At 45.0% G+C, this 27,935-nt stretch overlaps 1 protein-coding gene across 4 annotated transcripts in view; it reads left to right on the plus strand.

The window, feature by feature from the left end:
* The window catches only part of DAAM2 (dishevelled associated activator of morphogenesis 2), a 257,388-nt gene that overhangs the window by 111,287 nt on the left and 118,166 nt on the right, over window positions 1-27,935 (plus strand). For all 4 annotated transcript variants that reach the window (XM_064158321.1, XM_064158324.1, XM_064158323.1 and 1 more), the window contains one exon: window positions 18,790-18,879. In XM_064158321.1, coding sequence (XP_064014391.1) covers window positions 18,790-18,879 — 90 coding nt within the window. The remainder of the gene's footprint in view (window positions 1-18,789; window positions 18,880-27,935) is intronic.

The following is a 27,935-nucleotide window of genomic DNA, read 5'->3' on the forward strand; positions in this document are numbered from 1 at the left end:
GATTTGGAATCACAGGTGATAAGTGACTTTGGATGCAGAAAGAAGGGAAAGGAATAGATTCTGACACTAGAGGATGGATGCGCTAAGATGCCAATCTTGTGTCTTTCCACTACTGAATGCTTGGAAGCTATCCCCTGAGCCATAGTTAGAGTGGATGTACTTACTGTTTAAAAATCTCTTGTCCCACAGGTTTCTAATACCTGATCAGCTGATTTAGTAAGAGTGTCTTGTTTTGGCAGAGCTGCAGGTGTTAGCCAGAATTATAGAATAACAAAAATAGATGAATAAATAAAGTAAAGCTCTTCTGTGGCCTTTCTCCTTAGTAAGACATCATTCATATTTGGATTTTTTTTTTTGTATTGTATTAAATCTGTAATAAAAAATCAGAATCTTTTTGGATTGAGTTTAAAGGCAGCCAAAGCGATAAGGCACTGAGGTGATACTGATATGGAAGTTAGCCTTACTAGCTGGAAAGATCAAGTTTTTATTTCCACTTCTTTTTCCATCTCCATAAGGATGGATATACAGTAGGAAATTTCCTACCTTTCTGTTAGATCTGGACTTGTATTTTGATGTAGTCCCTCCCTCTTTAATGCCTGCTGAGTTAAAATAGCAAGCTCTGTCCTGTCCAGCAGAAAAAGAGCCAGTGCCAGCTGCACAGAGCTGTCCTATTTCTCTGCTGTTTTGAAATTGCTTGTCATTGACAGATTGCTGTTCCTCTGTAGTTTCTGTCCTTATTTTCTTCTCTTTATTAGTCTCTTCCATTGTTCAGAAATGTATTGCATGACCTAAATTTATTAAGATCTTATTCTTCACCTTTTTGAAAGAATATTTGAACCTGGATTTGGTCTGCTGAGAAGAAATGGGAGACTGTCAGAAAGGTGGGGGTTGGTCTCTTCTGCCAGACAACCAGCAATAGAACAAGGGGACACAGTCTCAAGTTGTGCCAGGGGAAGTCTAGGCTGGATGTTAGGAGGAAGTTGTTGGCAGAGAGAGTGATTGGCATTGGAATGGGCTGCCCAGGGAGGTGGTGGAGTCACTGTCCCTGGAGGTGTTCAAGAAAAGCCTGGATGAGGCACTTAGTGCTATGGTCTAGTTGAGTGGCTAGGGCTGGGTGCTAGGTTGGACTGGATGATCTTGGAGATCTCTTCCAACCTGGTTGATTCTATGATTTTGGATGAGAAGATGCCACTTGGAGATGGATCTGAGAGAAATGACATGGCAAAGAGCATGATGGGCAGATCTGGACAGGGGATTGAGATGAGAGGGAGAAAGTTTTCTAAAACATTGAAGAAGAAGACATGCCAAATGCACTAGCTGTGGTGCTGAAGGGAGAGCAAGGACAGGGTGCAAAGATGGGAGTGACATGGATCAATGGATCTTTTGGCTATATTTTTGGAGAGAGAGTTTTCACGTTGATAAAGGGAGGTTGGAAAACAGATACCTGTTTCTTCTGAAGCTCGTAGGAGAAAGGCCAGATCTGAGATGATGTTGGAAGTGTGATTTGTCATTTAGCCTGATTCAAGCAAGAAAGGGTGAGTCAGAAAGACCTTACAAAATTAATATGATTTTTTTTTTAAGTAACCACCTGAAGCTGAGGAAGCAGTGAAATTTTCTAGTGAGGAGGAGCTCTAGTGAAAGAGGTCGGGATGGAAGTGTTGCAGGATAGCAGTTATTCCAGCTAAGGCAGAGTGTATCAGGAGCTTAGGAGGAACTGTTAAAAGAATAGTTGAATGGGGAAGTACATAACAATCATGAAGGGTCATTTGTTTAATGTGTTGGCTTAAATGGACTGTATCTGCTCATCTAGTATCAATTTATATTAGATATAGTCATTGCTCAGATAGCGATAGCATATACTACCATAGAGCCCGTATGACAGTGGAGGAAAAGGGTTTAATGTCATGACTGTGTCATATAGATGGACTATGTCTCAAGGTGGTTTATCATTCAGGGGAACTGTTAGAGCAGTCTGGAGTGTTTCTTCAAGTGTTGGAGGGAAATTATCTTGTCATGTGGCTGGCTGCGAGACTCCAGAGTGGGGAGCACAAGGCGCTACAGGTGAGATCTAGTAGGTGGAGTAGCACTTTTTTAGGGTATAAGGCTTCCAGACCAACAGTTTCCTGGCACTTTCCTCTGCACCAGGAACTTTTGGTGTCTCTGAATACAAGAGATGAGTAGCCCTTCTGTTCATCTCTTCAGCACCTAGAAGGCAAGCATCAAAAAGTGCTTTTTCTGTCACTTATCAAACTGAGATACCTCCACAGCTGCTCTCTCTGACGTGTTCTGTCTGGAGGAAGTACAGACAGATGCTTTCCACCTGGCACTGTCCCAGAGCTCTTAATGCTAGGTATCCCATTTTCTGTAAATAAAAAAGTTGGTAGACTCAGTGGCAGGAAAGCATTTCAAGAGCATTACTTGTTTTCTAGGTGCCTCTGCAAGCTTGTTTCATTCATTTGTGAGTTCATTTATCTGATGTGAAACTGCAAGTACTAATAGTTCCTAGATCAGCTTTAGTACAGAATTGTAGCCAGATAGACAAGGGGCTGAAAAGATGAAGCACTTGCTGATTGTAGGTGGTAGAGGAGTCTTCTAGTGTCAGAATGTACTGTATTTGAATATCTTGGGAGCAAACCTCTACTACTGCTCTGTGGCATAGGTTCTGAAATGTTTTCATTTTGGGTTGTATTTTTAAGGAGAATCTGATAGAGAGCTCTACAGCCCTACTGGACACACTCTTATTTCTTTCACATGTGTCTCTAGTGCTGCATGCAAAAGGGGCCTGGAAAATATCTGTGTGTTCTATGCACTTCTATATTAAAAATGCTTATGGATATGTTTTCATCTTGATGTTTTCTATCTTTTGTTGATCACACTAAAGGAAAAAACTGCCCAGACTAATAACACAAGCAGCTTCTGAAAAGAATTTAGCAGCATGGACAACAATGTTATGCAATAGTTTTACTAGGTGGAGGTTTGACAAGTAACTTCTCCAAAGGATATTGCAAGGGGAGAGCAGATTGCAGTTTCACTGTTTGGAAGGTGTCCAGGGAGATCCCTGAGTCACGGAAAATCCATTGGGATTGCTTTAGTGGCTTTGTTTCAGCATTACATCTTGTATATAAAGCAACAGCTGCAATGAGTTTGTTGTTTGGTGTAAAGTTGTTGCCTTCTACATTAGTGATGCAAAGGAACTTTTGTACCGCAAACATCTAACCAGATAGTAAAGGCAATTGTGATTTCTTGTTAGGAGAGTAATTCATCTTGCAAGGCAAATGCTCATCCTTTTGTTATTCCTTATTTCCTTAAAGTTTCTGCTACTTTCCTTATAAGAAGTAATTAGAGAAAAAAAAGCATCTTGGCTGGCATTTTCTTAAGAGCAGTGATGTCAGTGCAACAGTTGCTGTTCTGATTATCAGAATACTTGCACAATGAGACAAGACAGGGTGTGAGTGAATAATCAGATACACTGTCATGCCTTCAGGGCAGTGTTTGACTATGGAAATACTTGGTTTATGTGAGTGAAGAGTTTGTGGAACTGCCCTCCACCTCACCCCAGAGGAGAGAGCAGAAGCCTCATACGTGGGTGTTCCTCTAGCTGATCTGGACTGATAATATAGCTCACCTCCATTTACTATAGAAGTTAACAATTAGCAAAAAGGAGACTGCTCAGTCTGTTCTGTGACTGAAATCTGTGCTTTAGATTGTAGAACAAGCTTGTATTAAAGGCTGCCTAGTTAAGAGGTTTAGTCTCTGCTAAAATTTAAAGCAGGCAGTTTAATATTTTGCACTGGTGTAAATCCAAAGTAAGGTGAATTAAGGACATTCTGATCTCTGGTTTGCTCTTCTAAATCTGGAGTAATAATTCACAGAGAGGGGAAGAACTAAAGGCAGCTTCTGGTTTCACTTCTCTCTGTGTAAAGCTGAACTCACGTCAGAAATTATGTTTATTTACTGGGGTTCCTTTGAGTTTGCCCTGCATCTAAGTTCGAGCCTGTATGTCTGAGCTGCGCAACAAAAGCTTGATAGGAAGTTCCTTTTGCTCATTAAATTCTTAGCTGACCTCTCAGTTCCTCCCGCCCTTTTACGTAATATTTTATCAGAGATTTAAAGGTCAGCCAAGCTCTGACTTACCCTTGTTTTTCTTCCATAGAGGCATATGGCAAATAGGATGCACACAAGAGGATAAAGCTGGGAGGAGAGAAGCAGGTGGCACTGACGCCTCTGGAAATTCAGTCTGCCTGAACTGCTGCGGCACAGGGCTGCGGCAGCGGTTCTCAGCCCACGTTTTGGAGGCTGAGCCAGCAGGACTGTGTTTGTGCAGGAAGAGAGAGGTGTGTGCTTTGGCACAGTCGAGGCTGTGAATTGCTCCAGCCTAGGAACCCTCATTGAACTCATTAGTATTGAAACAGAACAGAGGAGACTTTGTAGAGCAGGAGAGGGTGGGGAAACCAGAAAGGTAACAGTTTGGATGACAAGTTTCCTAATAACCTTTCCCACACCTACCTTTCCTATACAGGGTCTCATCTGAAGGACTGTGGCATGAAAAAACGTGGTACAGGAAGGGGGAAATGAGGAGAGGAGAAGGAAAGGAAATGAGGGGCCAGGAGTTGGCACTGCTCTGAAAAAGCAGATTTTATTGTTACTTAGTGTTACACATGGTGATAATAGAAGCTGTATTTAAGAGAGGTATTTGATGTGCTGTGTATAATCAGAACATGAAAGTAAACGAGGTACTTGCCCTGAAGGGCTTGCAGCCTGTCGCAGTGAAAAGATGTGTCAAACAGAGGTTTAACAGCTTCAGTTCTGTTGGTGTTTTCATTTAATTGACTGGGTAGTGGAATATGGAGCATACCCATTGACTTTCCAGATGTTGCTGGGCTGTAAACGCTGTGGATATGTTAAAATGTAAAGGGGGATGGAGAAATTAGGTGAAAAAGGTTAAGATTCAATGGGGACAGTTAAAATATAGTCCTTTTTAGGGGCAAATCTAGTAATCCAGGATGGGAAGCAGCCAGGTGGGTGTACTTCAGAGAAGAAACTAGGGATTATAGTGAACCATAAGTGAGACTAGGTCATGCCAGTCTTGAGGAATTTTATTAGGAAAAAAAAAAAACCTCTTCATGGAATATGTAACCAGGACTGCAATCTGGAAGATTCATGAAGTAGTCTTTGCACTCAGCATTGGTAAAGTCTCATCTGGAACACTTTCCCCACTATTGGACAGTGCACTTCAGAAAAGATGTACTTTGACTGAGAAGGGCCTGGAAGTCAGTTAGAAGAGGAATGAGAGGTCCAGAGGACATGACCCCTAAAGAAAGACTGAAAAAGCTGGGCTTGGTTAGCCTCAAGAAAGATGACTGACGAGGGACATTACAACAGCCTTTAATAGGCTTGAAAACTGTTATCAAGAGGAAGGAAAAAAATCTGCTCACCATGTCTATGGTTGATAGGGCCGGAAGTAATAGGCTTAAATTGCAGCAGCAGGGATTTAGATTAGACATGAGCCTGACTATTCAGTTTTTATCCTCATCCCTCTCATGGGGCTCATTCCAATTCACTGACAAGGACATGCAGCTCACCTTAACAGAAAAAAAAGCATTGGTGATAGTCATCTCTTGGCATTATCATCAGTAATATATGTATAGCATATGCCCACCCATATCCGTGGACTGCCCCCTTTGCTTTGCTCATTTTGTAACCCTGCATATGAGGATGCATATCTAAGTCATGATCTCGCTCTCTAAACATCTGTGTGTATTGTTGCATAAACAGATACTGGTTTTCCTCATTCTTTCTTACTCTATTTGACCCAGCAGAGTGTTATCTCATGCGTATGGTTTGCCCGTGAAGGGCAGAAAAATGAACAGCAGATGCTGCTTCGAGCTGTCTGTGAAAGAGCACTGCCACAATAGACCTTGCTGGCTATGTATGTATGCTAACAAGTCACAGAATCCTTTGAGGAATAGGAGAGAGACAGGACTTAGCTCCTCTTCAGGAAGCAGAGCAGTGATTCACCAATTATTAAGGAGCAAGAAAGGAAGCAGTAGAGTGGAGGGTGCATTTGAGGGTGGAAGATATGTTAATCAAATTTCTGTAAGAATTGTATCATAGAATCATTGAATCAGCCACGTTGGAAGAGACCTCCAAGGTCATCCAGTCCAACCTAGCACCCAGCCCTAGCCACTCAACCAGACCATGGCACTAAGTGCCTCATCCAGGCTTTTCTTGAACACCTCCAGGGATGGTGACTCCACCACCTCCCTAGGCAGCCCATTCCAATGCCAGTCACTCTCTCTGTGAAGAACTGCCTCCTAACATCCAGCCTATACTTCCCCCAGACCAACTTGAGGTAAAGTTCTCTGCCAAAAAGCAGTTATTGTAATAAATGAAAGTCTTACTCTACTGCTGAGCCTTAGGTATGAGTACCTTCTTTGTTGGCAGGGTAGAAGAGAAACACATCTTTCAGGATGCAAACATCAGGTGCTTTCTGTCATGTACCATTATGACTGAGAATCAAGAGATTTTGGGCCCCTAGTACTGAGAGGGTTTCAACAGCACAAGTGTTTTTTTGAGAAAAGCAAGAGGGATGAAGAGTATGATGGAAATCACAGCCATTTGTTTGCCTGCTTCTCTGCTTTGCAGTCAAATCTCTGCCAGGAGCAGAAATGTAAACATTACTTCTGAAGCCAGCAGGTTCTGTGAGCAGCTCCTGTGTGCACAGTGGTCTCGCATCATGTGCAAATGGAACTATGAACCACTGTATGTTTGGGCAGATGTTATGTGATGTTCTTGTGTATGTAAGGGCTGAGTGGCATGCACATCTACACATACACACACTGTGCACCGTGCAATTGCATAGAAACACAGTTCTTATCAAATGGGAAACTGGTCACAGTGTTACTCACCAGCCTCATATCATAGAATCGTAGAATCAACCAGGTTGGAAGAGACCTCCAAGATCATCCAGTCCAACCTAGCACCCAGCCCTAGCCAGTCAACTAGATCATGGCACTAAGTGCCTCATCCAGGCTTTTCTTCAACACCTCCAGGGATGGTGACTCCACCACCTCCCTGGGCAGCCCATTCCAATGGCAGTCACTCTCTCTGACAACAACTTCCACCCAACTAATCTACCATCAAGTTTTCATGTGGGTACAGCCATGCAGTTGTGCCAGGCACAATCCTGAAAACGTAGAGATGGGAACTGGTTATTGTCTAGAGAAGAAGGTCCAGGTAGATGTCCTTCTCTTGTCCACTGTTGCTGTGACTTCATCATAAAAAGCCACTAAATTTGTCAGGCAGGATTCGCCCTTGGTGCAGCCATTGCTGGTTACCACCAGCCACCTCTGCTTTGTTTTCCATTTGCCTTAGCAGAGCCTTCAGGAGCATCTGCTCCATGATCTTACCAGGCACAGAGGTGAGTCTGACTGGTCTGTAGTTCCTGGGGTCATCCTTTTTTCCCTTCTTGAAGATGGGCCTTATGTTCCCCCTTTTCCAGTCAGCTTGCCTCAATCACACTCCAGTGTTTGCATTTGCATATTAGGTAAAGCCTGTGAAATGCTTCTCATTTTCTAGGAAACTTTTTCTGAGTGGTACTTTTTTTGCACTTCTCACTGTTCCAGTTTGTGCATGAGTGTGGGAAGTTTGGCTGTTGAACATACCTCATTCACTGACAGTTCAGACAGGCAGCCTTTCAGAATGCCTCATTGATGACCTCGGTATTGAACCTGTGCCTTCTTCCCACAGGCTGCCTCTTACTATCAGCCTAACGTGTTTGATTGAACAAAGCAATGGAAGGAAAACTCTGGGGGAACAATCCTATACTGTCCCCTGGAGGCAAATGTAGTGATTAAATGGGCAAGGTTTATCTCTTTGATTTGAAAGATCCAAAAGCTCTTTGCAGAGAGTGAGATCTGAAGATCAGGTTTCTTTTAGTCACTCACTGCAGTTATCTCTGAAGCATCATTTCATACAGCTGCCTCTGCATCTGTGTTGAGAGTGTCTCAGCTTCTGCCCAGGCTCCCTTCCTGATGGGAGGAGGCACTACTCAAATGTGATCCATCAGAATAACCTGTTAGTTTTTTGCCCACAGAGCCTGGCTCAGGCTGCACAAAACAGAGATGTTTGTGGGACTGTTGTTGAAGTAGCAGTGTAGCTTTCAGGCAACATAAATCATGCCAGGAACCTGCACCTTCCATTGTCCATTGCATGCTTCTTGTGGTGGCAGGTGGTCCAGTTTCAGATGTCTTTGGGTATGTGCACTAGAGCTGCAGCTTCACCATCCTTAGGATGGGTGGTGCACCTTTCTCTGAATGAGCAGCAGTGTGTGAGAAGCAATGTCATATTTTCACTTCAGGAGCAAGGGTTACTTACACTTCATAATGGGACTTAACTGCCTGCAGATCCAAGTACGTGTGTGGAGTTGTGCATTCTTCCCTTTATGGAGATCAGAATTTAAATCCTTCTCAGTCTTCTTCTTTTCATCTTGGTCATGGTTTGTTTTTGCAAGATGAGCAGAAGTTCTGGCCCATGAGACTGTTTTTTCATGGAGCTGTTGGAGTGAATCCAGAGGAGAGCCACAAAGATGATCCAAGGGCTGGAGTGCCTCTGCTATGAGGACAGGCTGGGGGAGCTGGGCTTGCACAGCCTGGAGATGAGAAGACTTCAGGGAGACTTTTGAACTGCCTTCCAATACCTGAAGGGATCCTACAGCAAGGCTGGAGAGGGACTCAAGGATGTCCAGCAATAGGAGAGGGGGAATGGTTTGAAGCTGAAGCAGAGTGGGTTTAGACTGGATCTTAGAAAGAAGTTCTTCAGCATGAGGGTGGTGAGACTTGAGTAGATTGCCCAGAGAGGTTGTGGATGCCACCTCACTAGGGGAGTTCAAGGCTAGGTAGGATGAAGTGTTGAGTCGCCGAGTCAAGTTGAGCGGCTTCCCTGTCCATGATGAGAAGGTTGGAGTAGATGATTTCTGAGCTCCTTACCAACCTAATTCATTCTGTGATGTGTAAGCCAAGTAGTCCTACTCGGTTCACTTGTTCAGTTCCACTGCTTCCTCTGCCTCTACAGCCCCAGGCATACCAGCTTGTGTTGTACTTCAGTATGGATTATCCCACCATCAACTATTCCCTCACAGTGCACATGAACTCGAACCTTCTTTGGGGCCTGCAAATAAGCCTGCAGATAACACCAAGCTAGGAGCAGGTGTTGATCTGTTGGAAGGCAGGAGAGCCCTGCAGACAGACCTAGACAGGTTAGATGGGTAGGCAGAGGCCAATGGGAGGAGATTTAGCAAGGCCAAGAGCAGGGTTCTGCACTTTGGCCACAACAACCCCAAGCAGCACTACAGGCTGGGGACAGAGTGGCTGAGAGCAGCCAGGAAGAAAGGGACCTGGGGGTACTGGTAGATAGTAAGCTGAAGATGAGGCAGCAGTGTGCCCAGGTGGCCAAGAGAGCCAATGGCATCCTGGTCTGGATCAGGAACACTGTGGCCAGCAGGACAAGGGAGGTTATTCTGCCCCTGTACTCAGCACTGGTCAGGCCACACCTTGAGTGCTGTGTCCAGTTCTGGGCTCCTCAATTCAAGAGAGATGTTGAGGTGCTGGAAGGTGTTTGGAGAAGGGCAACAAAGCTGGTGAGGGGCCTGGAACACAAACCCTATGAGGAGAGGCTGAGGGAGCTGGGGGTGTGCAGCCTGGAGGAGGCTCAGGGGGGACCTCATTGCTGCTGACAACTACCTGAAGGGACATTGTAGCCAGGTAGGGGTTGGTCTCTTCTGCCAGGCAAGCAGCAACAGAACAAGGGTACAGTGTCTGAAGTTGTGCCAGGGGGAAGTCTAGGCTGGATGTTAGGAGGAAGTTGTTGGCAGAGAGAGTGATTGGCATTGGAATGGGCTGCCCAGGGAGGTGGTGGAGTCACCGTCCCTGGAGGTGTTCAAGCTAAGCCTGGCTGAGGCACTTAGTGCCATGGTCTAGTTGACTGTCTAGGGCTGGGTGTTAGGTTGGACTGGATGATCTTGGAGGTCTCTTCCAACCTGCTTGATTCTATGAGTGTTGCAGATTGAGGAGCACAGAGAAATTCCTCCAGAGTAGCAGATGGTCTCCAGGGAGTGGACACAGGAGGCTGTGATGGTTGTTATTCCAGCCCATCCTGCGTCGTGCTGTGTAAGGGGAGTTCAGGGCCAATTCTCTCTCCTCCTCTCTTCTCTGCACTCCTGGTGTGTACAGACATTACCTCTCTGGCTTGTGGGGGCAGTTTGTGGCCTCGGCTGACAAGCTAAGTTCTTGCAAAGCCTCTGCACCTAGCGGTGGGGGGCAGCGAGGCCTGGTAGGCCCCTCCTGCTGGGAGGCAGTTTGCTGCCTGCTCTGCCCCGGGGCCTGCTGCGGCTGAGGTGGGGGCAGTCAGGTTCTATGGTATGAAATAAAGCTTCATTTCTTCCCAAAACTCTTCCCTCTGAGGGTGGTAGGTGGATTTAATTTATTAATAATTCCCCAGATACGTTTGTAGACAGAAGCAAAGGTTTTAAAAGTGAGAATGTGCTGTTAGATGTCATGCAGCAGTCATTGGAAATGGTCAGTGTGAAAAGCAGACCTGGGATGGAGACCCACAGAAACGATGTGCTACCAAAGGCATGCGAGTAACAGAGACTGTGACCTACAGACAGTTATTAGAATCATGGAATCAACCAGGCAGGAAGAGACCTCCAAGATCAGCCAGTCCAACCTAGCACCCAGCCCTAGCCACTCAACCAGACCATGGCACCAAGTGCCTCAGCCAGCCTTTGCTTGAACACCTCCAGGGACGGTGCCTCCACCACCTCCCTGGGCAGCCCATTCCAATGCCAATCACTCTCTCTGCCAACAACTTCCTCCTAACATCCAGCCTAGACTTCCCCTGGCACAACTTGAGACTGTGTCCCCTTGTTCTGTTGCTGGTTGCTTGGGAGAAGAGGCCAACTCCCATCTGACTACAGCCTCCCTTCAGGTAGTTGTAGTCAGCAATGAGGTCACCCCTGAGTCTCCTCTTCTCCAGTCTAAAGTGTAATTAACTACATGGCAGCTCAAATGATGAGAAATTGATGAACCAAGACAAGTGTCCAACTAAACAGAAGAAAATAAATGCCCTTTCCTTCCTGCTAAAATGCATGTTATGTCTACATTGATCAACCTATTGCCTGCTGTAAATGAAACATATCATGTCCAAATTCAATGCTTGATCATGCTGGAAATGCTATGCATGATTCATTAAACATTTGTGAAGACAAAACAAGCTGAGAGCTGCTGCAGTCCTGAAGCCCTGATACTCTGTGTGCTTATAGTCTTGGGGTTTCCATCCTACCCCTGCCTGTGGTTTAAGCAGCAGTGTTGAAAATATCCAGCAGATCAAGGGAGATTGTCCTTCCCCTCTGCTCTGCCCTCGAAATGCTTGAGTGTGTCCAGAGAAGGGTGACGAGGCTGGGGAGAGGCCTTGAGCACAGCCCTACGAGGAGAGGCTGAGGGAGCTGGGATTGGTTAGCCTGGAGAAGAGGAGGCTCAGGGGTGACCTTATTGCTGTCTACAACTACCTGAGGGGTGGTTGTAGCCAGGAGGAGGTTGCTCTCTTCTCTCAGGTGGCCAGCACCAGAACAAGAGGACACAGCCTCAGGCTGCACCAGGGGAAATTTAGGCTGGAGGTGAGGAGAAAGTTCTTCACTGAGAGAGTCATTGGACACTGGAATGGGCTGCCCGGGGAGGTGGTGGAGTCGCCGTCCCTGGAGCTGTTCAAGGCAGGATTGGACGTGGCACTTGGTGCCATGGTCTGGCCTTGAGCTCTGTGGTAAAGGGTTGGACTTGATGATCTATGAGGTCTCTTCCAACCTCCGTGATACTGTGACACTGTGATACTGTGTTCAGTTTTGGGCTACCCAGTTTGAGGGACAGGGATCTGCTGGAGCAGTCCTCAGCAGAGGACTACAAGGATGATTAGGGGGTTGGCGTGCTGCCTGATGAGGAGAGGCTGGGGGACCTGGGGCTTTTTAATCTGGAGAAGAGAAGACTGAGAGGGAGTTTAATAAATGTTTATAAATATCTGAGTGCTGAGTGCCAGAAGTGGGGGGACAGGCTCTGCTCACTTGCTCTCTGTGGTAGGATAAGGAGCAATGATGGAAGCTGCAGCACAGGAGGTTCCACCTCAACACAAGGGGGAACTTCTTTACTGTAAGTGTCACAGAGCACTGGCACAGGCTCTGCAGAGAGGTTGTGGAGTCTCCTTCTCTGGAGACTTTCAAGGCCTGTCTGGATGCGTTTCTGTGTGACCTGAGCTAGATTGTATGGTCCTGCTGTGGCAGCAGGGTTGGACTCAGTGATCTCTCTGGGTCCCTTCCAACCCCTGGCATCCTGTGATCCTGTGTCTTTGAGTGTCTTATTAAGTTTGCCTTTCAAACAGTTTCAGATTTTCTCTGTCTCAATTCCCACATTCTCAGGGTCTTTATAGGCCTTCTTGCCAGGCCAGGTGAAGTAGACTGAGGGAGCAGCTATCCTGTGATTCTGTCCCATCTTTACACAGGTTACTGAAGAAGAGTGGAGAAGCAGTACACATTACAGTGGAGAGATGTAGATAGACACTGAGTATTCTTCTTTAGAGGAGCAGGCATGTTGGTATGCCTCAAAGGTTCTCCCTTAGTAGTGCTCTCTCTTTGGCATTCCTAAAAATATTACTTTCTCCTTATATTATTTAGTGTCACTAAGAAAAGTGTTACCATGTCTAGGTGAGCAGTTATTTTCTATTGAGCTCTGCTGAGGCTTTGAGTAACATCATCATCAAGCTGATGGCTACCCAGCATCAAACACTTTGAATGTCCCCAAAAACAAAAGTCATCATGTGGCTCTAAATCCCAGAAAATGCTGTTTTTATATTTCCTGCCCATTCTTCCTTCTTTTCCTTTTCTTTCTGTCTGTCTCTGGTTTCCTTGGGTTGTAGCCATTTTGAATGGAGGCCATCTTCCCTTTTTTGGCCTGAGAACAGGATTGGAAATATTTGAACCTCTAATCCAACTCCAGTACATTTTAAATGTTTTATCGTTGAAATTCAATCTGTGGAAGTAAAACAAAAAAATGCCCACATGAAAGTGAAATTAACTGAATATATCCCTCTCCCAGTAAATAAAAGAAAAGAGGAAATAGATAAAGGAAAGAAATAGAAAGAATATTAACTGGAGGGACTTTACATCTCCCTTAGGCCAGGCTGGGAAATATCTTTTTAATCTATGTTTCATAAGAACACTTGAAACTTCAAGTATTTTTAAGAGCCAGGAGGCTGAGCTCCATTGTGCAGGGTCATGCTGGCATGAATTGCTGGACCTGGGCCATCCATCCAAGGCACAGAGTAGGAGTTACTACATTTCTATTGGGAAGCTGGCACAGGTGATGGAGGGAGGTATTTCCCCTGCTTTGTTCTGACCAACGTTTTTTTCTTTCATTTACATTTGCTCCCTGGGCATTCGGTCACATTGACTCGCTTAGCCTGGCTCCAACCCCAGGCTCGATGACTGCATTCGGAGTTCGTAGTTGTTCTCCTTTCCTGCCAACCTCTGCAAGTTTTCTCCCCATTCAATAGCTGCTTGATGTCATTGAGCTAACTCTAAGGTCTGAGTTTCTACATACCAACAGATCTGCCTCTGTCATTGGGTCAGAATGACCTATTCAGGGACCAAATTACCCTTATGAAATTTATTATTTCTTTTGTTCCGCTTGCTCCCTCCAAGGCAGCAAGTTTTCTTATATACTGTCTGTTAGGATGCTCAGATTGGAAGATGAACTACTTGATCTGGGATCTTCCTTCCTAGAATCATAGAATCAACCAGGTTGGAAGCGACCTCCAAGATCATCCAGTCCAACCTAGCACCCAGCCCTATCCAATCAACTAGACCATGGCACCAAGTGTCTCATCCAGTCTTTTCTTGAAGACCCCCAGGGATGGTGACTCCACCACCTCCCTGGGCAGCCCATTCCAATGGGAAAATCACTCTCTCTGTGAAGAACTTCTTCCTAATATCCAGCCTACACCTACCCTGGCACAACTTCAGACTGTGTCCCCTTGTTCTATTGCTGGTTACCTGGGAGAAGAGGCATAGATCCAGGACTTTCCTCTGTGGTTGTGGTGGTCTTCTGATATGTTCTGTTGAGAGGTGACGGACAGAGTAAGATGGGAATGGAGTAGGTAAGATGATTTGAAGGATTCCAGAAGAAGCATTCGTATCTCCTGTATTTTGCAAGGATTTCTTGGTTAGAGTAGGATTTGATTAATTGTAAAAGTAGAAAGGGCTATGTAGGTCTCTTTCAGTTCTTCCCACTCCTTTTTTGTGTCTCAGTGAAGGAGCACACTTGCTGAAGACTAACTTTAGGAAAGGGTGTTGAGGAGCTTGGCTGCTACTTTGCATTCTGTAGAAGGTGTCTTTATGCTTGCTGCTTTCCCCTCTGACCCAGGGGCTAGAGCCCAGCATTTTGCCTCCTAGCAAAGACAAACACTGGCTGTTTCAAAAGAAAGAATAATCCATCTTCCATTTTCCAGTAGTCCTACTATTTTCGAATCAGGTGTGTTTGGGTCTGCCTCCTGGGATCATATTATGGCCAGAACCCTGAGCAGTTTCCTTGTTTCTATGTTACTTGAACTAATGAAGTGACTTCCAATGTCTGACTTAGTCTGCTCTTTTGAGTCACAGCAGGGTGTGGAGTGTGTGAAGACCCACACTGGGTCTTCAGTTCTTTCAAACTACCTTCCTAGACTTTTGTCCTGAAAAGAGTGCCATGCTCTCAGGATGCAAAATTACATGACTTGAAGTTGCACATTCTTGTTGCCCCATTGAAGGCAGTGTGCTCTTTCTGTTGCTGATGCTGCCAGTGTCCAGGGCAGTGTCTAGAAACAGCAAACTGTCATCATCCTGCCCTCTGAGTGGTTTTAGTCAGTTGGAATTAAACTATATCAGTTCCTCAATTCAAGAGAGATGTTGAGGTGCTGGAAGGTGTCCAGAGAAGGGCAACAAAGCTCATGAGGGGCCTGGAACACAAACCCTATGAGGAGAGGCTGAGGGAGCTGGGGGTGTGCAGAGCCTGGAGAAGAGGAGGCTCAGGGGGGACCTCATTGCTGTCTACAACTACCTGAAGGAAGGTTGTAGCCAGGTGGGGGTTGATCTCTTCTGCCAGGCACCCAGCAACAGAACAAGGGGACACAGTCTCAAGTTGTGCTGGGGGAAGTCTAGGCTGGATGTTAGGAGGAAGTTGTTGGCAGAGAGAGTGATTGGCATTGGAACGGGCTGCCCAGGGAGGTGGTGGAGTCACCGTCCCTGGAGGTGTTCAAGCAAAGGCTGGCTGAGGCACTTAGTGCTATGGTCTGGTTGATTGGATAGGGCTGGGTGCTAGGTTGGACTGGATGATCTTGGAGGTCTCTTCCAACCTGGCTGATTCTGTGATTCTATGTTGGTTGAGACAATAATTTGATTTTGTTGCACAGCTTCTGAGAAGAGCTTTTGCCCCTTGTCTGATCTGCCACCAGATTCCAGAAAGAGCAGTAAAACTCTAAAAACCAAATTAGTTCATCTTTACAAAAAAACAAAAACCAAACCAAACCAAAACACACAAAACCCAAAACCAACAACAACAAAACTGAAAACTAAGCTCATTAAGCAGTTTGATAAAACAGTACCAATTTCTTCTCTAAGAATTTAGCTGAGCCCAGCCAACTCTTCAGATGTGTGTTCTGGCCTCTTTGGTGGTTCTTCCAAACCTGGCATTTGTGATTCCCTTTCCACCCCTCCTTTCTCTCCCACAGGCTTGACCTCCAACAGCATTCCTTTGCTTGTCTTAAAAACCTTACATGTCATTTCACTCTCTCCCCCCAAGAATGTGATACTGGCCTGAGCTTTCTAATTGTGTGTAGCAAGGATAAAACTCCTTGCCTCACTTGGCTGCCCCCTTGTTTGGAAATTCACCCTAAACATTTCCACATGGCTTGCACTCTTTGCACAGCTAAACTATTTTTTTCTCCTTAAAACTTTTTTTCCTGTTAAAAGCACTCTCCAGCTTCTACCTTGGGCTGCTGGCACTGACCTTGCCTTGTTACTGTTTGCATTTCTTTTGTACCTTTTTGCAGCTGAAACCTCTATGGGCTTTTAAATCTGTCATCAGCCGCTACCAGGCTCAGTGTGCAACTTAGCTCACTGTTTTCACAAGTTTCCCAGCCTTGAATGCTTTCCAAATGAGCCATTGTTGGGCTGAGTTAAAGAGGTATTGTCTCTGCTTGGGCTAGGTTAGTGTGGGTGCCAGAATCTGCATGTGCAGTCTTAGTGTTGCAGTGTCATCTTGATGTTGGACCACTGGACATTCCCTTCTCCAAATGCTTTCAAATATGTGGGAAAAGGAAATGCCTGCCAAAACTGATTAATTATCAGCAGCTTCTCTTGATTTTGCTGAAACTCTTATTTAGACGTATATCTCTACTCATGTAGGGCCATTCTTACATGTTTAATCCCCATTAGCACCTGAAACTGGAGCTCTGATTGGAGCCCTGTTCTAGTCAGTGCTGAATAAACACAGAGCAAACATCAAACTCTGGTGATTTTAGAGACACATCGTAAAAGAAAAGAGTCTGTTGTTACCTGCCTTTTACAGAAGAGAAATGGAAGCTGGGGAGTTTGGTGGTACGTCCAGAGGGACCTTGTGACAGAGTTGGGAGTCAGTTCCAAATCGCGGCATTATCCTTCATTTAACAGATGGGAGGTTGGGCAGCTTCTGAAGGGTTCCCTTTTTAACACAGACTTAGTTTTCTGGTCTATTCAACCTGACGTGATGCTGTGTGGAGGAGATGCATTCTTTATGTCAGAAATGTTTGTTCCATTCATTTCATTCTGTGTTGATCATAGAATCAAGCAGGTTGGAGGAGACCTCCAAGATCATCCAGTCCAACCTCTAGCACCCAGCCCTACCCACTCAACTAGACCATGGCACTAAGTGCCTCATCCAGACTTTTCTTGAAGACCTCCAGGGACGGTGCCTCCACCACCTCCCTGGGCAGCCCATTCCAATGCCAGTCAGTCTCTCTGTGAAGAACTTCCTCTCAACATCCAGCCTATACCTCACCCGGCACAACCTGAGGCCGTGTCCCCTTGCTCTACCACTGGTTGCCCGGGAGAAGAGGCCACCCCCTACCTGGCTACAATGTCCCTTCAGGTAGTTGTAGACAGCAATGAAGTCCCCCCTGAGCCTCCTCCTCTCCCGGCCAAACAACCCCAGCTCCCTCAGCCTCTCCTCATAGGCTTAAATGTCAGGGTTTGATGTCAGCAAAGAGTGGCTTCAGTTGTCTTTGGATTGTGGAGTTACCTGGATGATGGATTCCCACAGCTGCTTTACATAACCATGGAAGAACAGCAGCAGTTAGCTGGTGCTTATGCTCCCCGGTGAGTTAAATGAATCCCAGGGTAGGAAATTGCTGCTAAACCAAGTCAAGCAAATCCCCAGCCTACACTTTTCTGAGAATTTGCTACTTTTCTAGAGATAGCACAAATGAATTTTCACTCTTGAAGTTCTTACTGATAACAAACAAACAAAACCCAAACAAAACAATGCAACATTTTGATAACATCAAGATATTTTCAAGAGCTTTGATCTGAAGTAAACTGAAGTATGCCCACAGCATCATGAGCAGAATCTACCTGATGATTAATTATGGTTATCCTTATCTGTGTATTTTGAGAAATGCCTCCTCTGCTTCCCTCTGATGCAGTGTCCTGAGCTCTTACTAGGCTTTTATTTTTCTTCTTCACTAGGATAAATACAAAAGTTATTAGTCAAGACTGCAACTCTCAGACTCCCCCCAAGATTGTTCCAGTTTTCTCGAGTTTCTCATCTCTGTCTTCCTCTCTTGAGGATATGAACACCAACACTTCAGAAACAGTCACATAGATTAGCTTAGCTTCTAAGCTATGCTTAGAAAGTTACCATCACACTCAAAACTTCCTCTGTGTTCTGTAGCAAATCAAGGAAAACCTCAGGGAACTGCTTGAGAGAGTTCAACATGGAGCCATAAAGCAATGGAACATCTCCCTGTGAGGACAGGCTGCAGGAGCTGGGGCTCTTTAGCCTGGAGCACAGGAGCCTGAAGGGTGACCTCATGTTGACAAAGATGTGCAGGGCAGTGTCAGGAGGAGTGAGCCAGGCTCTGCTCAAGGATGGCCAACGAAAGGGCAAGGGGCAATGTTGATTGTCTGTTGCTGAGGACTGTGTGGTTCAGAGGACAAACATTTCCAGCTGTGGGTTACTATTGACGTTGCTACCATTAGACAGCTGTCTTGTGACTTCTCTTTAAAAGATACAGTAATTTCACTGTTATTCTCTGGAAGACCAACCTGCAAGCCAGGCAAAAGGCGTATTGAGTTTTTAGCCTTTCTCTAAGAATCACAAAGAATTTCTGTGTCACATAAACCAGTGCTTTGATTTTTTTTTTCACTTCAGCCCTTTCATGTAATCTTTTCTGTCCCTGGCAAATCATTAGTAATGGAAGTTTGACATGGGAGTTACTCAGGTTGCCTCTCTTCGTAAGCCCTGCTCTGACTGAGAATTCACAATAGCAAGGTTAACAATTATGCACTCAATTATCTTTGGAGTGTTTGGGAACCACTAAGCTCTCTGCCTGTTGATGGAAGGCTTGTCTATGTACCTGGTAGATTCTTCTTAACCTACTACAGATTACCAATGCAGCTGCTGATTTGTGTTTCTTTTTTTTTTTCCCCCTGTTTTTCCTTTTTGTAATCTCTAGGATGAATTGGATCTCACAGACAAGAACAGAGAGGCTATGTTTGCACTTCCTCCAGAGAAGAAATGGCAGATTTACTGCAGCAAAAAGAAGGTACTACTTTTATCCTGAATGAAGCAGCTTAGCAGTTAATTCTGTGTGCATGTACAAATTACTGGTAGCCATCCAGAATTGAACTATGTGTTTATCTGCTACTTAATCAAGAAGATGATTAAGTGATGTAAGGATTTTTGTCAGCATGAATATGGCACTTTTTTTTTTTATAAGTAGTGTATGCATTTGTGATTTCTGAAGAGTATGTTAACAAATTCATATGTTGTCCTATTTTGAATCTTTTACATGTTTGGTTTGTGGAGGGGGGGGAGGCTGAGCTGGAAGAAAAGCTATCATGAAAATGTATACAGGAAGTTTTTTAAACTTTTGTATGTTGCTTAGAACTAAAATCATGGTGTGATGGTTTGGGTGTTCCCTGCTCCTCCACACTTTAGAAATCACCCAGGCTAGACTCAGCCAGCTCTGGGAATATGAATGAAGCTTATATTTACAGCTAGCACAATATACAAGCAGATATTTACAGTATATACAGTTATAGACAGAAATAGACAAGGGAGAAGGGAATACAGAAACACAACAGCCCTCCCAGAAACCTGAGTCCCCAGGAGGGGCTCTCAGCTACCCCTACACCTTCCCCCTACCCCTCTCAACCTTACCCCAGTCCCGAAGAAGAATGGAGGTTCGGCCAAGAGGTTAAGAAGCAAAGTGGATTAAGCCAAATGGAAGGTGAGGTTAGGGAGTAAGATGTTGCTCAGTCAGCAGCTCATCCAGAGAGAGAGAAAAAATGTTGAGAGTGTTATCTGATGTTTTCATTTCTTGTTCAGCAAGACTCTGAGGGAAGTGGACATCACCACTGTTTTCCTTTCACAGCCTAGGATCTAGTTGTTCTCACCAAAACATTCTAGCTAGCTTCAAACTAGCACACATGGAATCAAGTCTAGGCTGGATGTTAGGAGGAAGTTGTTGGCAGAGAGAGTGATTGGCATTGGAATGGGCTGCCTAGGGAGGTGGTGGAGTCACCATCCCTGGAGGTGTTGAAGCAAAGCCTGGATGAGGCACTTGGTGCCATGGTCTAATTGACTGGATAGGGCTGGGTGCTAGGTTGGAGTGGATGATCTTGGAGGTCTCTTCCAACCTGGTTGATTCTATGATTCATGGGAATGTTTTGGTTGGAAAAGACCTCTAGAGTCAACCATCAACCTTCATCACTGCAGCCATTAAGCAATGTCCTAAAGTGCCATGTTCACATGTTTTTTTGAACACCTCCAGGGATGATGACTCCACCACCTCCCTGGGCAACCTATTCCAATACCTGATCACCCTTTCAGTAAAGAATTTTTTCCTAATATCCAGTCTAAACCTCTCCTGGCACAGTTTGAGGTAATTTCCTCTCATTCTATCACTTGTTACTAGGGATATGAGATCGCCTCCCACCGCAGTTCAACCTTCTTTCAGGTAGTTGTAGAGAGCCCTGAAGTCTGTCCTTAACCAACTCATGTCCAGATGAAATTACCCCAGTTCCATCAGCCACTCATCACAAGACCCTTTCTACAGGCCATTTAACAGGTTCATTGGCCTTCTCAAGACATGCTCCAGCACCTCAATGTCTTTCTGATAGTGAAGGGCCTGAACTTTGAATGCAGTACTTGAGGTGTGGCCTCACCAGTGCTCAGTACAGGGGAACAATCACTGCCCTATTTCTGCTCTTCAAATAAGTGCATAGTGATACTAATATCTTACAATTTGGGAGTCCAAGGTCTGCAGAGCCTGTAGGAAATCTTCCACGTTGTGCTACAAAGTGAAGCAGACATGTTTCTGGCAATTTCTATTTAACACTTTTCTATTGAAGATTTTCCATTTTCTGATAGTTGAGTGAGAGGGGCAGTAAATCAGAGGCTGATAGACAAGGGCACTTTGGGCTGGATTAAGAACTGGTTGGATGGCTGGGCCCAGAGAGTAGTGGTGAATGGAGCCACATCCAGTTGGCAGCTGTCACTAGTGGTGTGCCCCAGGGATCAGTGCTGGGCTCAGTCCTGTTTAATATCTTTATTGATGATCTGGATGAGGGGATTGAAGGCAGCATCAGTAAGTTTGCAGATGACACCAAGCTGGGAGCATGTGTTGATCTGTTGGAGGGCAGGAGGGCTCTGCAGAGGGACTTGGACAGGCTGGACAGATGGGCACAAGGCCAAGTGCCAGGTTCTGCACTTTGGCCACAACAACCCCATGCAATGCTACAGGCTGGAGACAGAGTGGCTGGAGAGCAGCCAGGAAGAAAGGGACCTGGGGGTACTGGTAGATAGTAGGCTGAAGATGAGCCAGCAGTGTGCCCAGGTGGCCAAGAGAGCCAATGGCATCCTGGCCTGCATCAGGAACAGTGTGGCCAGCAGGACCAGGGAGGTCATTCTGCCCCTGTACTCAGCACTGGTCAGGCCACACCTTGAGTGCTGTGTCCAGTTCTGGGCCACTCAATTTAAGAAAGATGTTGAGGTGCTGGAATGTGTCCAGAGAAGAGCACCAAGGCTGGTGAAGGGGCTGGAGCACAGCCCTGTGAGGAGAGGCTGAGGGAGCTGGAGGTGTTCAGTCTGGAGAAGAGGAGGCTCAGGGGAGACCCGAGTGCTCTCTACAACTACTTGAAAGGAGGTTGTAGCCAGGCAAGGGTTGGTCTCTTCTGCCAGGTACCCAGTGATGGAACAAGAGGACACAGCCTCAAGCTGCACCAGGGCAGGTTTAGGCTGGATGTTAGGAGGAAGTTCATCACAGCAAGAGTGATTGGCATTGGAATGGGCTGCCCAGGGAGGTAGTGGAATCGCCATCCCTGGAGGTGTTTAAGAGGAGGCTGGATGAGGCACTTAGTGCCATGGCTTAATTAATTGGAATGTGTTAGGTGATGGGTTGGACTGGATGATCCTAGAGTTGCTTTCCAGCCTGGTTAGTTCTGTGATTCTGTATCATATCTGACATTTTGTCAGTAGCAGAAAGATGACCAAGTGAGTCAACAGATTGTATCACTATTGTGAAACTTGAAAGAGGAGTTCCTGCAGCTGTGGTGATGTGGAAATTTTTTTTTCTGCAGTAGAAAAGAGATGGCCAGATATAGAGATAGCCCCAATAGTATGTATTCATGAACAACAAATGATAGGGGAAGAAAAAGGCATGGTAGGTTTGTTGGTTAGCTTTATTTCCCAAACGTGCAAGTCATGCTGTGAGGATGTCAGTCTTTATATGTAAGTCTGCATAACAGAAGCTGGAAGAAGAGGTTTAGATTTCAGTTCTGAAGGTAGCAGATCAAACCCCTGATGATGGTCCTTCTGAGGTTGTGTTTGCTGCCTTTGTTTCCTTTGGTGAGGTGGAGTTGATTGAGGGAAATTAGCTTTCTTACCATGAAATTCAAGAAAACCTTAGTCAAGTCAATCAAATGAGCGTTTTGCATGTGTGTTGCTTTTGGTTGAAATGCATCACACAGTGTAGTTAGTGGCAATAAACTGGCTACAATGCCTCTGAGCTATCAGTAATTCTGAAGTGTGTCAGAGCAGTCTAGGTTTTGTTATCTTTGGTTCTTTTGCCGTTCTTCCTGCTGGTACACAGAAGCTTGCAGTTGTAGGGAAGGTGCAGGCTGCTGTGATTAATGTCTGCTTTACATTTTTGCTGGCTTTCCCAGCTGGCTTTTTCAGCTCTGGTGGGAGAGAATCTATTTGTAGCCATCTTAGAGAACCACACGTTTCATCTCCTGGACCTTGGCAGGAGGATTCAGGCTTTATTGTGTTTAATATGTTGGCTGGGATCACTCTAAGAATCTGGGAGACCTCCAGAGTTAAAGAAGTTGCATACTGGAAAATCTTTATAATGTGTTTATAGTGCAACCTCAGTGTGCTGAACTCCAGCTATCCAAATGATGTGCTAACTGTAACGGGATACTGTTGCCAGATGTCCATTCATTGTATTGTAGATACTTCCAATTACTTGAAGCCTTGACTCTCCAATGTTATTCATTGTTTCCCTCACAAGCAGACAGATGATAAGTGGTGAGATATCAATCGCTGTCTCTATCCTACTACTAATCCAGCTCTCATCATTGCTTCACAGTACTGGGCAGAGAAGCTTGTTGCAGGCTGCCCTTTAGAGGAAAGCTGTCTTTTCCCTAAATAATTTGTAATCTAGTTTTAACCACAAAGGGCCCAGCTCCTCACTTGGAAGAATGCTATCAGCCATCCAAGACAACCCCCAAAGAGCTCTATCTTGCTGCTGTTGGGGTCTTTGAGTTTCTGGGAGTTGATGGGTGTGCACTTCATCATGTGGCAAGTGAAAACACTATGAACTAGAAGATCAAAAATGCAGGCTGAGGGAACTATTCACAGTCATTAATCTCTGATGCCTTTTCTAGTGAAAAAGTATCAGAAGGTGCTCCAAAGTGGACAGCCTTAAGTAAACTAATGTCACATGCAAAAAAAAATGAAGATTGGTCATTGCTGTAAGCACACTGTCCATTTATCTCAGCAGCTGGATTTTTGGGTATCATGAGACTTGTCCCCAGTGTTCTAGCAGAAAGTCACTACTGTATCAAAGAACTCATTGTACCTGTTTCTGATGCCAAGCCTTTCTGAAGAAATGAGCAATATGAGTGGTCAGTGTTGCACAGTATGCAAAGGAGATTCAGTTCTAGATTGATATGTCATAGTTGTGGGCAATATCTGCAGAGGAGTGTTCAAAGGCATTGTACAGCCGTGCTTGCTTTGATCACTTCTGCCCTGTCTTGGTTTGTACCTAAAACCCTTAGTACTAAACCCAAATGGCTAACTACTGGATTTAAAGGAGTAGCTTCAGGGAGCAGTTAGAGCAAGTGCTGCACTCTCATTTGTGGGGTAATCATTTGCAAGAAATAAAGGCTGCCCTGTGGGAGAATGTTAATGTGTTCTCAGTCTCAGCTGTCCTGTAGTTTGCCATTAATTAGTCCAGAGTGGACAGTAAGTGAAGCAGTTTTCTTAATTTGCATCAGAAGAATTGTTAACTGGTTACCTTGACCCTCTACCTCTATCCAAAGCAACAGTACTACATATTTTAGATTGCCTCTTTCTCTGTAGTGTGACCTTCCCTTGATACCACATTGAGAAGTAAGTAAAGCCATATGTAGACAAAATGCAAATGATGACATCTTCCCCCCATTCAGGTACTTTATTCTGGTTTTGTTTAGGATAATCTTCATAGCTCACCATCACCTAGAACTTTAACATCTATTTTTTTTCCTATAAAATTAGCTCTAAGTTTCCTACTAGTTGTGTCTTTAAAGGAATTGGACTAAGGACCAGATCATGCTTTTGGATATGTATTTGTTTGTAAATTTTGGGTGTCAAGGTTTGAGAAACTGCTGTTATTTAGTGTTGCTTTACCAGAAGCTGATACTAAAGTACATAATCATAGAATCAAGCAGGCTGGAAGCGACCTCCAAGATCATCCAGTCCAACCTAGCACCCAGCCCTAGCCACTCAACCAGACCATGGCACTAAGTGCCTCAGCCAGGCTTTGCTTGAACACCTCCAGGGATGGTGACTCCACCACCTCCCTGGGCAGCCCATTCCAATGCCAATCACTCTCTTTGCCAACAACTTCCTCCTAACATCCAGCCTAGACTTCCCCCAGCACACCTTGAGACTGTGTCCCCTTGTTCTGTTGCTGGTTGCCTGGCAGAAAAGACCAACCCCTACCTGGCTACAATGTCCCTTCAGGTAGTTGTAGACAGCAATGAGGTCCCCCCTGAGCCTCCTCTTCTGCAGGCTGCACACCCCCAGCTCCCTCAGCCTCTCCTCATTAGGTTTGTGTTCCAGGCCCCTCACCAGCTTTGTTGCTCTTCTCTGGACACCTTCCAGCACCTCAACATCTCTCTTGAATTGAGGAGCCCAGAATTGGACACAGCACTCAAGGTGTGGCCTGACCAGTGTTGAGTACAGGGGCAAAATAGCCTCCCTCATCCTGCTGGCCACACTGTTCCTGATGCAGGCCAGGATGCCACTGTCTCTCTTGGCCACCTGGGCACACTGCTGGCTCATCTTCAGCCTACTATCTACCAGTACCCCCAGGTCCCTTTCTTCCTGGCTGCTCTCAGCCACTCTGTCCCCAGTCTGTAGTATTGCTTGAGGTTGTTGTGGCCCAAGTGTAATCTCATGAAATACCATGCTATGGAAAGAAAAAATTGTCAGCTCAACTATTTCACCTGTAAATGAGCTCACATTGGGACCCCAGAAAGGATAGGAAATGCAGGTATTGCACTGCTTTAGAACACATATAGTCTGTGTTTTTAAGAATGAGGTCTCATTGTTCAGGCAATAGTTTATTGCCTTCTGTACAAAGTATTTTCTTTGTATGGCCTTTTCTGTCTCCAGAGAATAATTTGTAAGCAGTTGAAGTTGAGCAGATTTTAGTAAGAAGTGAACACATTTTTCAGAATTAAACAAAGAAGGAGTTTAGTTTGGTTTTGTTTTGCAGGTGTTGTACATTTTCTGGGTATTTTTGGGTTTGGGTTTTTGTGTGGTTTTGTTTTGTTTTGGGGTTTTTACTTTTGCATTTCACTGAGAAGATAAACTGGTAGCAAATCTCTTCTTAAAATACTGTCAAACTGGAGCTGCTTCTCTCCAAAACAAACAAAAGCAACAAAATTCTAAATCCTCATAACTCCCTTGAGCTCTCTTAGGCGTTTTGAGATTATTTTGTACTCTTCAGATTCTAGTTGTACCCTAGACTGGATGCTTTCAGTTGGTTGTGCTTTACCTACTCAAGTAAGCTTATTCAAACTCAGGCAGTGAAGCAATAATCAGCACATTGCTACTTTCTAGGAAGAGGCATTTGTAGCATCTGAAGAAAGAGTATGTGCTACTACCCTTGAATTGTTTATATTGCTTCTATTATGGGAAACAGGTCTAGAGAAAGGCTTTTTTCCCCCAATAGTAAAACAGGCTTTAAAAAATCTGAGGAAAAATTTACCTGAAACATACACTGTAACAGCCAATACTCAGAAAAGAGAATTTCCCCATGATTCCATCCTTTACAGTTGTTATTTTATTATCTGTCAGTTTTATGTTTCATAAACCAAATGAATGAAAGAAAAAAACCAACCTTGTAAACTGAATACGTGAATTGAAGTCATGAAACTCCCTGGTTCTAAAAATCTTTGATCTGTCTTGTGCAATTTCAAAGAATTTGTCATTGTTGTGTTTATAAATAATGCATCTGGAATCTAAATAATGCATCTATTTTCTGGAAGAAAATAGAGCAAAGTTGGAAAACTTTGTAGCAATGTTCTGCCATGTCATCTTGTCTCACCTCTTCCCTGAGCTATATACATGTGCTTTAGCTTTTTCCCTCCCCTTGCCCTAACATCATAGGATGTTAGGGGTTGGAAGGGACCCAAAGAGATCCTTGAGTCCAACCTCTCTGCCAGAGCAGGACAATCCTATCTAACACAGATCACAGAGAAACACATCCAGACAGGCCTTGAAAGGCTCCAGAGAAGGAGACTCCACCACCTCCCTGGGCAGCCTGTGCCAGTGCTCTGGGACCCTTACAGGAAAGAAGTTCCCCCTTGTGTTGAGGCAGAACCTCTTTTGCTGCTACTTGCACTCATTGCTCCTTGTCCTATCCCAGGAAGCAGTGAGCAGAGCCTGTCCCCCCACTTCTGGCATCCTTCAGATACTTATTTATCAAATCCCCTCTAAGTCTTCTCTTCTGCAGACTAAAAAGCCCCTGGTCCCTCAGCCTCTCCTCACCAGGCAGTGCTCCACTCCCCTAACCATCCTTATAGTCCTTTGCTGGACCCTCTCCAGCAGATCCCTGTCCCTCTTCAACTGGAGAGCCCAAAACTGAACACAGTATTCAAGATGAGGTCTCACCAGGGCAGAGTAGAGGGGGAGGAGAACCTCCCTTGATCTGCTGGACACACTCCTCCTGATACAGCCCAGGATCCCATTGGCCTTCTTGGCCATAAAGGCACATTGCTGTGCCATGGGTAACTTGTTATCCCTGTTCCCTTCCTCCACCCCCTCATTTTTTAACTTATTTTAACTATTTTTCTTTTCCCTCCATACTGCCTTCAGATTCATGCAGAGCTCTAAGCAATATTTCCAAACCCAAACCAGGCAGCATTACTGCTATAAATCATGTTTGAAACTCAGCTGCAGTTCCAGTGTCCAGAGAGCACAGGTCACCCTATACTGTGGATTGTAGTGGTTTGTGGGGAGCAGGTAACACCCACTTTGGAAATCACCCAGACTAGACTCAGCCAGCTCTGGAAATATGAATGAAGCTTTTATTTACAGCTTAGCTCAATATACAAGCAGGTATTTACAGTAGATACAGTTATAGACAGAAATAGACAAAGTAAATGGGAATAGAGAAACACAACAGCCCTCCCAGAAACCTGAGTCCCCAGGAGGAGCTCCCAACCACCCTTCCACCTTCTCCCACCCCTCTCAACCTTACCCCAGTCCCAAGGAGGAATGGAGGTTCGGCCAGGGGGTTAGGAAGCAAAGTGGATTAATCAGAGAGATGGCAGAGAGGATAGTGAGAGAGAAAAAAATACAGCTCAGAGCTCCCTGGCAGAAGAAGTGCCCTATCTATGTTTGGATTCTTAGTTTTATGCATCTCAGCAAGCCTATGAGTGAAGTAGACATCAGCCTTGTTTCTCTTTCAGAGCCTGTAATCTAATTCTTCTCACCAAAACATTCTAGCTAGCTTCAAACTAGCACATGGATTCATCTGCCTTTTAAAACTGTAAATGCAAAAAAGAATTCATACACATAACATAAATTCAAATGTGTGTGTGCATAAAAAAAGATTGAAATCTATCAGAGGAATCTAAGCTCCTTTTGTAGCTTTTGATTTAATTACCTGAGTCATAGAATCACAGAATCAACCAGGTTGGAAGAGACCTCCAAGATCAGCCAGTCCAACCTAGCACCCAGCCCTAGCCACTCAACTAGACCATGGCACTAAGTGCCTCATCCAGGCTTTTCTTCAACACCTCCAGGGACGGTGCCTCCACCACCTCCCTGGGCAGCCCATTCCAATGCCAATCACTCTCTCTGTGAAGGATGCAAACATAAACA

The sequence above is a fragment of the Pogoniulus pusillus genome, chromosome 18, assembly GCF_015220805.1.
Source record: "Pogoniulus pusillus isolate bPogPus1 chromosome 18, bPogPus1.pri, whole genome shotgun sequence".
Classification (NCBI taxonomy): domain Eukaryota; kingdom Metazoa; phylum Chordata; class Aves; order Piciformes; family Lybiidae; genus Pogoniulus; species Pogoniulus pusillus.